This window comes from Scophthalmus maximus, chromosome 5 (genome assembly GCF_022379125.1).
Source record: "Scophthalmus maximus strain ysfricsl-2021 chromosome 5, ASM2237912v1, whole genome shotgun sequence".
In the NCBI taxonomy this organism is placed as follows: Eukaryota; Metazoa; Chordata; class Actinopteri; order Pleuronectiformes; family Scophthalmidae; genus Scophthalmus; species Scophthalmus maximus.
Genome location: NC_061519.1, coordinates 2,919,129 through 2,930,531, shown reverse-complemented (window position 1 = coordinate 2,930,531; position 11,403 = coordinate 2,919,129). Strand labels below are relative to the sequence as shown.

Sequence of the window (11,403 nt, the reverse complement as noted above, 5' to 3'; positions counted from 1 at the left end):
CATGTTTCTTCTATCACTGCAGGCATGTTGGTGCTTATGATCTGTGTGTGAAGTGTATTTCTATACCTCAAGGTGAAAAAATCCTCACTCTGGAGATGGAAATTTTTTTTTGATATAAATGAAGATTTGCTTACGAAAAGAAGTCAGACCAAATTGGAAATTACTTGCCCCTTTCATACAAAAAAATTGTATGCGGTTGCATTAGGTATGTTTTTTCATAACTTAAGTCAAGCTGTTCTATTTTTTGTTGATTCAGTTATGCCTATTTTGTTGGATAACAATTTCAACTTTTCATAAAACTGGAAATATTGCATATTGGGCATTTGCCGTGTGACTAAAACGTCACTGTCCAAGTTCCGAGAGCGCGCATAAATATGCATGTTTTTTTCCGCGGATGTTCTGCTGGAGCTAATTCAATTTTAACCTCATGCAATGCATTTTGGCTGCATGCAGTTGAAATAAAAAAAGGATCCTTATTCTTTCAAATAAGCCTGAAAAAGTGAGAGGAAGTGGAAACAAGAGAGCTGTAAGTGGAACATTGGGTAGGATAAAGGCATTTGTTTCATATATTTAATCTAAGTTATCTTTTATTCAAGGATATTTATACGCTCCAGTTATTGCTGACTTTAAAAAATAACTTCTTCCTTTTTTTAAAGAAAAAAAAAACTCCCACAGGTAATAATCTATGGATCCTGCAGGTGGCAGCAGATCACCAAGCTGAGATGTTAAATGCAGTTAAAAACTACAACGAAGAAGAAGTGTCCAAAGTTATGACCGGAAGTATATTTTTTCTGGCTCACGCTGTGAGGAAACCCCCAGTTCACAGGCACGTTAGCAATTTCCTCCTGGAGTCAGAAGGTAAACAATTCACCAATATCTGGGGAGGCGGGGTGCAATTCAGAACCGAGCTCGCGTACAGTCTGCCCGTGTTCGTAGATATTTATATCCAGTGTTCACGAGCTACCATTTGGCTCACTGCAAGTCTTGCGAGCTCGGTTTGCTGCATCTGCGAGCTAGCATTAGCTTGTTGCTAGCGAACGTGACGTGAAAGCTCTTTAGCAGGTGGAGGGAAAAAAAACCGAAAGCCGGTGAGGACAGGGCAGACCGGGGGGGCTGAAGTACGCTGCGAGGTTTGTAAGTCCACTTGCAAAGATGAAACGTAATTATCCATCTATGTACACGGTGAGCTACGTGACGAGTGGGTCAACTAATCAACCAACTGATGAGCTAGCTTAAAGAGAGAGAGGGGGCTGATGTTGACTCCCGTCGAAGTTGGCTTTAATTGTGGCGGTTGAGAGTTTTCTACACAGATGATCGAACACACAAAGCTACGAGAAGACTAACATCCCGGCGTCAGTTCAATTTAAAGACTGTGTAATCATGTTTCATATTTTTTGTTAACTGCGTCACATGCAGGGATTTCAGGAGCAGTGAGCACGTATGTTGCACCTCGGTGTCCTTGCTGGTTAGCCTAGTTTCGTTTTGATCATCATTTATTTTGTGTGTTTTTTTGTTTTTTGTAAACATTGTATTCTGCAGTAAACCAGAGATGAAAAAACAAGACAGCGACGAGTCCGGCGCCCAGGGCGGGGACGAGTGTCAGCCCGCAGTCGGAGGGACGGAGTCGCCCGCGGCCGCGAGAGACGGCTCCGACGGCGCCAGCCCCAAAGAGTCCGAGCCGCAGACCCCGCACACCGACACGCCCCCGCAGGGTGAAGAGGCGGCGAGTGGAGGTAAACTTCCGGACATCACCTTGAGTCTAGGCCTGTCAGGATAATAACGCTATGTCATACAATAATATGAACTCAATCATTTGTATTGACCTCAATAGCAGCCATTGGTGACCACATGCGTGTTTGTTGACATGAGAATTAATGTCAACAACAGTCCAGCAAAGTCTCGCTGCTTCTGTCCTCTCGTCTGTTCTTGTCCTATGATTCCTCAATTACTGGTTCGGTCTGTTAATATGTCAGAAAATATGGATTTTTTTAGTATGTTTCTGAAGGAACCATGTTTTCTAATTGCTTGTTTTGTCTGGGTCTAGACGCAAGTCTAAACTTTGCAGCACCAGAAATCATGTAGAACTTGCACGCGCAACAACCAATGGGCCTGAACTGCACGCTCACATGATTCAGTATCAAAAAATGGTCTTAGATTGACAATGATAATGTTTATCGCAATAATTTCTGGAACAATATGTTGTGCAACGAAAAGTAGTTATTGTGACAGGCCTAATTGAGTCTGACGTTCACATATGTGTGTCACGATTAGTGCTTTTTGTTGAACGATATATTGTCTAGGGATCGACCGATACAGATTTTTTAGGGCCGATGCCGATACCGATATGGACTGCCGATATTTGGAGCCGATATACTTTTGCTCCCTCAATTTAATAGTTGAATAGAATTAAATTCAGCAGGTTGTCTCGTCTGATCTGAGGTCTTGGTCAAAGTGGGGTTATGGCCAAGGCCGTGGCTCTCCTCCCTGGGTAGAGGGAGACGAGGCTCACGTCGCTCTGGAGCATCTCGGGAGTTCCCACCGCACCGGGACACGTCCGCCCGCGAACGGGATCCCCTGCGCAAAGCCTGCAGCCGCGCCCGACTCTGTGCGGGGCCCGACGGGGGGCGCCGGTAGTCCCAGCCTGCCGAAGCAGAGAGGGGAAAGGCGGGGAAGAGAGGGAGGGTACGGGGGGGAGAAGAGCCAGCCGACGAGCAGAGAGAGCGCGAGGACGTGGAGGATGCGTAAAACAGCAACCACGAGTCTCGCGCCTGTCCGTCGGCGGCGGCCCCCCAAGATTAAAAACCCGATACACGTAAAAAACGCAAACATCGGCCGATATTATCGGCCGGCCGATATATCGGTCGAACACTTGTATTGTCCCAGAAATGCGATATTATTCTCGTAATTTTAAGACCAATTTTTGATACTGAATCATGTGAGCTTGCAGTATAGGCCTATTGGTCAGTGTGCGTGCAAGTCCTGCAAAATTTGTTAATGTTGAGACAAATGACGAAATGTCCGTTGTGGAAAGCATTGTTTGTGTTCACACTCGTCAACACGCCCACTAACTCGCTGTGAATTCTCTCATATTTTCCTGTTGTATTCTCAAATGGGCTGACTCTGATATTTTTCTGGACATTAATACCAGGTGGCTGGCAGGAAAAGTTCTTTCATTTATTAGACGGATGTCCGGAGCAACATTTTCAGACATTTGCGTTCTCGCATACACACCCTCCGGAAAGTTTTAGGAAAATGTCTGGACTTCAGTGCATGTCTGAAAGCAGGATTAGCATCCCTGTTACATTAGAACAGTTTTAGACATGGTCAGTACAGGAGCAGAATTGGCTGACAGTTTTATAAACACTATTTTGTAATCTGTCTTGTACTATTGCGTATTGAAGGTTGCAAACAATATCTCACTCAAAACTTTCATTTTTGTATGATACTATAATTAATCATAATTACATTCACCAAAGTTACTTTTCTAATCTTTTAAAAGTCTAACAGTGAAGACGGCATTGATCGTTGACCATCTTCAAAGCAGGATGTGATTTTAGTAACATTTAATTCTTAACGATTGGTTTGTTTCTCTAAAGATGCATATGGCTGTTCCTGTAGAGTGTGTTTGGTAGGTTCCTATCTTTTCTCCAAAATCTTAAGAGGTCAAGAAAAATAGCTGTCTTTTTTTTTTATCCCCTCCGTCGTGTCCAGTTGCAGAAGCAGCACTGTCTCGGTGTGACATGGCCGAAGAGCTGAGCCGCCAGCTGGAAGACATCCTCACCACCTACTGCCGCGGCGCCCGCGCCCTGCCGAACGGCCAGTCACACAGCCCCGAGCTCAATGGCCTGGCCAGTGGGAGGGAAGACGGCAAGGCGGCGGGGGGCAAAGTCAACGGTGGTGACGCCGGGATGGAGAAGGAGCAGAAGAAGACGCAGGAGAAGAAGAAAGTGAAGGGCCTGGGTAAGGAGTAGCTCACACTTTACAGGTGGAACTCTGGAGAGCGTATATGTGTTTTTGCAAATCTGTTTTACTATCACACTGTTGTTGTTGTTGTAGATGTAGATTTATATAGATACGAAAACTAACATCACACAAGTACGGCAAGTAATCACTAGGGAAACAAAACACTAGTTTTATTCCATTTTCAAAAGTATCTTTGTTTTCCTTTTCTCTCCAGGGAAAGAGATCACCCTGCTCATGCAGACTCTGAACACACTGAGCACACCTGAGGAGAAGCTTGCAGGCCTCTGTAGGAAGTATGCAGATCTGGTGAGTTGTTGCTGCACGTGGGATTCATTTCTTTTGCATTACATTTTTTTAAAGCTGTGGCTGTGACTTAAAACAGCTAGTGTGCAAAAACATAATTTTCATCCGTTTGAGAAAAGGAAAATCCATACCAAACGTATTTAAATTGGTATTTAAGAAATTGGTTTATACAGAATAATTTTTCCAAAACACAAGCTCTTTTGGGATACTCTTTTGGGAAAAACAACAAATAACAAAGTTGTTTGTCTCTTTCCTTAATATTCATGTGATGAATACACAAATGACAATAAGATGGTTATCTGCATGAGACACAAAGAAAGAAATGTAATAATAAACATCTGCTTGTAGAGATCAGTTTGACCAAGATGTGATCATGTGGTTTCCACTGTAAGTCAGATCAGAAAATGTTGAATTGAGTACCCTCCTATTTAGATGCATAGATGCACAGTATCACATGCTGTTTATTTAAAAATGATAAATATAGATACTATATAGGATATTAACTTATATCCTATAATAAGTCACTTAAATAAACTATTGTTTAAGGGTACATGGATAAATGTTTTCATCGACTTAAAACGGGAATAGAGGCATAAAATGCTTTTCTTGACCCCTGAGCTCTGTCAGGACAAACATGACTGTGTGCAAACAGGGAGTGTACTTCACAATCTGTGTGTGTGTGTGTGTGTGTGTGTGTGTGTGTGTGTGTGTGTGTGTGTGTGTGTGTGTGTGTGTGTGTGTGTGTGTGTGTGTGTGTGTGTGTGTGTGTGTGTGTGTGTGTGTGTGTGTGTGTGTGTGTGTGTGTGTGTGTGTGTGTGTGTGTGTGTGTGTGCGCGCTGCGTGCTGCTGTGTGCTGCTGTGTGCTTGTTACAGCTGGAAGAGCACCGCAACACCCAGAAACAGATGAGAGTGCTGCAGAAGAAGCAGAGCCAGCTGGTCCAGGAGAAAGACAACCTGCGGAACGAACACAGCAAGGCCATCCTGGCTCGCAGCAAGCTGGAGAGTCTATGCAGGGAGCTGCAGAGGCACAACCGCACGCTCAAGGTACACAACGGGCACCAGTGTACGACCACGGTATCTCTGCAGTCTGGCTTCTGTATATTCATCATGTGGTCTTGGATATCTGGTTTATGTAAGACTCAGTTTTCATGTGTTTTAAATGATTGACTTGTCAAACCGACAAGTGAGATTTAAGCAGCCATTTCATTTTAAATCAAGAGACGATGTGTGAAGTTGATCCAATAAACTTGGCCACAACATCAAGTTTGATGTATGTATACACGATTATAATGACCATGATTATGGAGGTTATCAGTGTTACATTGTTAAAATGTGTAGAAAAAGTACTGATACACAAATGTAAGTTTTATATTGAAATAATGTATCCATTATTAAAAAAAAAATAACAATATAGTCAACACCATATAAAATGTGCGATCGATGAAAACTTCCCACTGAGCAGCTTTAAATGAACACGACCTTAAATGAATAAATCAAACCACTATGGAAAAAAGCAACGTGCATGTGAGAACAATACAACTGTTAAAATAACACAACTCATAAGTTCAACGATTTACTGAACTTCCGACAAATACTAATAATGATTTTGCATATCATGGTGTATAGTTGCTTTGGAAATTCATTCAAAGGTGGAAAAAACAGCTTCAATCGGCTGAGTTTTCCCTACCATTGTCTCAAAAGACATTTTTGAGTGGAGCAAAGTGGAGTTCGGTGTTCAACTCCTTACGTTGAATTCAGACGTCGAGCCTAAATATCTGATAGTTAGACTAAAATATCCCTGTTTGTTTAATGTTGGAATTTGGTGACAGTGGGTACGAGCTGTGGCTAGTCATGGCCAAAGCAGTAGCAGCTCTCCTGTCGTTACTTCCACCTTGACTTCACTATACAAAACAAATCCCCGTTGCTTGCTGCACCTGCGTGCCCATGTCTTGGTGACAGCTAACTTCGGTTGATGCTGAATAAAATGGCACCATGGTAACTATGGTTATAGAGATTTGAAATGGTACAACTAACCGTGGCGAATTTTACCACAATTTCTTAAATGGGTAGCTCAAATCAAGCGATCGATTGGTTCATAGCCGTGACGTCTATGACGTTGAAAAAGTTTGCAAAGGCCCGTATCACTCGGCGACTGAGGAAGTAACGGTGTAAGTAGACATGATTGGCGACGAATGAAAGTTGAGGAAACCTACGAGCGCTCAAAGCACACTGTGAGGTTGAATTTTAGTTTTGGGATGGGCTACGGCCCACAGTAGCCTGTGAACTTTTCCATGCTGCCTTCCTATTGGTTGATTGGTAGACGAAGGATGTAGCAGCAGGCACATTGTGAGATGGTCTTCTTTAATTTCTGCTTTACTGTCAGATTTTTGCCCCTGGCCATCTGTGGTCACAAGAGTGCGACTGCGGACTCTCTTTGAACCTCCCTAGCAGTGCGAAGTAGAACCACTGTTTTGGAGCTGCAACCAAAGACAATCGCCACATTTCTTTCACTTTGCTCGTCTTTCGGGGGTTTATCTTGCAGCATTCCAGCATGCACGTTCCTTTCTCACACATTCCGTTGTCATGTTTCTCTTCTCTCCCTCCTACAGGAGGAAGGCATGCAAAGAACACGCCTCGAGGAGGAGAAAAGGAAGGAGGTGACCTCTCACTTCCAGGTGACGCTGAACGACATCCAGACTCAGATGGAGCAGCACAATGAGAGAAACGCCAGCCTCCGGCAGGAGAACACCGAGCTGGCCGAGAAACTGAAGAAGCTGTATGAACAGTACAAACTGCGTGAGGAGGTGAGTTTGTTTTTACATGTCCAACTGTTTGTTAAAGGTCCTATAACACGCAGTCATGCTGAAGGTTGAGGAAACACTATTATCTCTTGTAATTTTGTGTAACCCTTCGCCAGCACATAGACAAAGTGGTGAAGCACAAAGACCTGCAGCAGCAGCTCGTGGACGCCAAACTACACCAAGCTCAGGAGCTGCTGAAGGAGTCTGAGGACCGCCACGACAGAGAGAAAGACTTTGTAAGGATCCACTTCACAGGCACACACATGAATCATCCAAATATCATCAGAAGGACATGGTGTTGTCCTGTTGTTATACAGAAATGTAACACCTTCTTCCCTTGTCTGGTCCCCCCCCCCCCCCCCCCCCCCCCCCCCAGCTGCTGAAAGAAGCCGTGGAGTCTCAGAGGATGTGTGAGCTGATGAAGCAGCAGGAAGTTCACCTCAAGCAGCAGGTTTCGCACCACTCCTTATTCTGTCCTTCTTATAGCTCCACTGTGATTGCCTTGTCTTATTGCAACTAGGGTTGTCGTGTTAGTCATTGTTGCAGTGGTTAACATTGTTCAGGCACATTATGTAACTTGCTTACCAGCCGTGTTGAAATATTTGCTGAAGTCTTCCAAAAGTTCATTGGATTAAAAAAAGCTTACTGGCCGTTTAATTTCTAAAGACATAAAACCCATTTGGTAATTTTTTGTGTATCACCGATGCACCCACGTTCATCAAATAAAGAATCTTTATTTTGTTAAATACTAGTTTTTAATAGTTAGTTTGACGCTGGATTAAGAGTGACAGTAATAATGTAATAGATGTTTTAAAGGCTCACTAAGGGGCCTCACGAAAGAACCGTCTCGTTGTCTTTACATGCCCAACTTCTGTTGTTTTGCAGCTGTCACTGTACACAGAGAAGTTTGAAGAGTTCCAGACAACGTTGTCCAAAAGCAATGAAGTCTTCACCACTTTCAAACAGGAGATGGAGAAGGTATGGTGTCGGAGTGAGAGAGAGAGGGATGTAGGAGGAGAATAAGTTTGTGTCCCTTGTGTAGGACGTGACGGTCTTGTTTCTTTGGTGTTACAGATGACTAAAAAGATCAAAAAGCTGGAGAAGGAGACAGCCATGTATCGGTCCAGGTGGGAGAGCAGCAACAAGGCTCTCGTGGAGATGGCAGAGGAGGTAAAGCAGCCTCTGGGTTTATTATTGTCTTCGTCTGACCAAAATGTAAAAAAAAAATTGATAGATGCTGAATTAACACTGGCCAGGTTAGTATTTATTGGCCACTTTGATTTTACTCTGCCGACATCGGGGAATATCATGGACTGTCCCAACTAATATTACTTTATCTCTGACGACCAAGGACATAAAAAACCTAAACTAATCCAGACAAGCAACGAGAAGACTACGATACAAAATGATAATATATTTTATTCAGATTATCTTTCAGGTGAAAAATAATTTGACCAAGAACGATAAAAACTAAAGGTGTGAAAAGGTTCTTGTGTCTTACAGATGCTGAAAAGGTTTAGACTTCACTTTGCGGCAGCTTTGAGAAGTAGAACAAGAATTCACATAGCAAATCTGGGGGCAGATGTTTGATAAATCAAATATGTAAATAAACTTAAAGAATAATAAAAGTCTGTTCGCTTTACCAGTAGTTGTTCAAATAATTGATTAATAAATTTTCTGCTCATCTGTCAGTAAAATTACTTTGTGGTGATTTCAACAGTCTAGCATGCAGGTTATAATAATGCAAAAAGCATAGAAAGACATGCTTCAATATTGAGCGTGTTTGTCTGCAGAAATCCGTGCGGGATCGGGAGTTTGAGGCGCTCCAGGGTAAAGTCCAGCGGCTGGAGAAGCTGCGGCGGGCGCTCAAAGTGGAACGCAACGAGCTCAACAAAAAGGTCCAGAACCTCGACGGTCAGCAATGTGGCACCGCAGGAGCCCCCACCTCCGACCCATTGACCGACTCCCCTTCTCCGCCGCCCACAGACTCTCCGCTGGAGCCCAACGCCTGTTCCGTCCCAGACTCCGCCCCCTGCTCCCATTCCTGCCACTGTGAGCCAAAACTGGACACACAGCCCCGGCAAGGAGAGGCGAGCGCTCAGCCCGTCACCGTGCAGGAATGAAGCGAAGCTGCTCACGGGTTCCCCTCGCTCTCCCGCAGCAACAAGCCGAAGTTACACACTGATCTATTAGCTGATCAGGAAGTTGCACCTTTATATGTTTTAAGGCAGATTAACATTTAAAGGAAGGATTAACATGTTTCCTACGAAATATCCTGCGCAGGCTTGATGAGAAGATAGTGCCTCATCCGTCAGCACATTAACATGCACACATTACAAATCAATTGCTCTGAATGACATGATTAAGATGAGGGTTTGATTAAAGCATTTACATGCTTTGCAATGAGTCAATAACAACCATATTCCGATTTCCACGGTTCATTTATTAGTCTGCTTAATTTCCACAAGCATGCAGCCAACGGGAGACACTTACCAGCCACGCAAAGTAGAGAAAGACCAAGGAACCTTCTGCTCTTCTTTTGTTTTCTCTCCAAATTCTACATTTTTCAAAACGTGGTATATACATATCAGTCATTTAGAAAATCCATCAATGATCTGCTCCATCTTTACCCCTTAACTGGCCTGAGACGACACAGTTTACATGATGGGTTGATCATAATGTGTATGTAAATGTGCCGACTGCACCTGTGCTCCGCTGTTTTACCACACATTCCCTCGTTGACTCGCATCACACAGAGAACTGCTTGACCAGACAAGTTACAGCGCTGCGGGATGACACACGCCAAACAGGTATATGGCAAGAGGTTGAATAATGTGTGTATGTGTGTATGTGTGTATGTTTTTTCACTCAGTCTGTGACAATATGATGGAAGGCCCCTTTTAGTAACTTCCTGTTTTTGTTAAACGCATCATTTCTGTAAAACGCTTTGTTTTTCTCCTCAGTTTTTTGGTTGTTTTTTTTTGCTTGTGAACCATTTTAGGGAAATTGTGTTTAGTTTGTTCCTACTTTTGTCCAACTGCTCCATTTCCAGTGTTTTGATGGTCTGTATTTATTGTTTCAAGCATAATCCGATGTTGAAATGTATCTATCTTTACAGAGCACCATTGTAAAAAAAAAAAAAAAAAAAAAAAAAAAAATGTTTACTGTTATAGTTCGATTAATTTAGACAGTTTATAAAAGCTGAAGTTTATGTCCAACTGTTCATTCCTGACCTTTCTGGGTTAATTTACTTAAAATTTAGTTTGACATGTTTTCTCCAGTCTCACCACCTTGTGAAAGACGACCACTTACAACTTGTTTAACTCCCATCTTTTTTTTTTGTTGTGTATTGAGTGTGTGTATTTGTGGGTGTTGGTAAGGGCTTCGGTGGGGGGTATCTCCTCCCAGCCCTGGTAATTGCAGTAGCTTGAAATCAGGTTTTAACCAGAGAATGTTCAAGGACCTCTATGCAACGTTTGCCTCGTTTTAATTCCGTGGCAGTCTGACGAGCACTTGGCTAAGAATGTATATTCATGATATCCACTGTTCTGCATGATGTACTGTATGATCAGACGACATAATCTCACAGCAGAAGGTGTTCTTGTCTGTTTGTTTTTTCAAGATCAAACCCTGTTTGTCGATCTTCTCCCGGTTGTGTTTTTTTTACATTGAGTGAAATACGTGCGTCTTCCTGATGCTTTGAAAAGGCAACTGAGCCGAGAGGGAATAAGGAGGGACAACACTTAATTGGACTTCTGACTTTCTTCTGACCAAACATAACCATTTCGCTTCTCTTATGATTTACCTAATATGTAGCATCGATAACAAGGCGAGCACTGATAGAATCAGTCATCTTCAACATAAGAATAATGGCAAACCTAATTTCTGCCATTGTCCCACAGGACAGATTCATTGCTTCTCCAGTCCTGTGTCGGAAATGGCGGTTCATAGACCACGAGAAGGAACCAAAGATGCTTTCTTTTTTTCTTTTTCCTTTTTATTCTTTTGCAGTACTTTTATCTGGCTGTGTATATTTTGCTTCTTGTTAAATAAAAGATGTAACAGTGTTGAGGGGTTGTTGGATTATTTAAAAAGGTCTTTAAACAAAATGTGACTAGCATTTTTTCTCCAGCGTTAAACCGTCTCACTGGTGCCCGAGAATTTGGTTAATGCCGTTGTAGAATCTCTCTGAGTGAATTTTTTGTTTCTAATAATTTTAACAATCTTTTAACAAATAAAAATACCCCTTATAAACTCTTAGACCACGGAGAAAATCAATTAAAAATACCTTAATATACTGCAGCCGTTGATTGAACCATTAATATAATGGTTAAAA

The 11,403-nt window shown here is 42.7% G+C and overlaps 1 protein-coding gene across 2 annotated transcripts; it reads left to right on the top strand.

Annotated features, from left to right (window-relative positions):
• The first annotated feature begins 707 nt into the window (after window positions 1-707).
• On the top strand, window positions 708-11,136 carry txlna (taxilin alpha). 2 transcript variants are annotated; one of them, XM_035634762.2, is made up of 11 exons: window positions 708-858; window positions 1,540-1,733; window positions 3,712-3,960; window positions 4,178-4,269; window positions 5,140-5,310; window positions 6,876-7,070; window positions 7,184-7,303; window positions 7,444-7,518; window positions 7,953-8,045; window positions 8,142-8,237; window positions 8,861-11,136. In XM_035634762.2, the coding sequence occupies exons 2-11, from the start codon at window positions 1,550-1,552 to the stop codon at window positions 9,188-9,190; spliced, it is 1,605 nt and encodes a 534-aa protein (XP_035490655.1). In that variant the 5' UTR covers window positions 708-858; window positions 1,540-1,549; the 3' UTR covers window positions 9,191-11,136. The 2 variants fall into 2 exon arrangements, with proteins under 2 accessions (XP_035490655.1, XP_035490656.1); XM_035634763.2 differs by lacking the exon at window positions 708-858 and adding an exon at window positions 952-1,130.
• The last annotated feature ends 267 nt before the right edge of the window (window positions 11,137-11,403 follow it).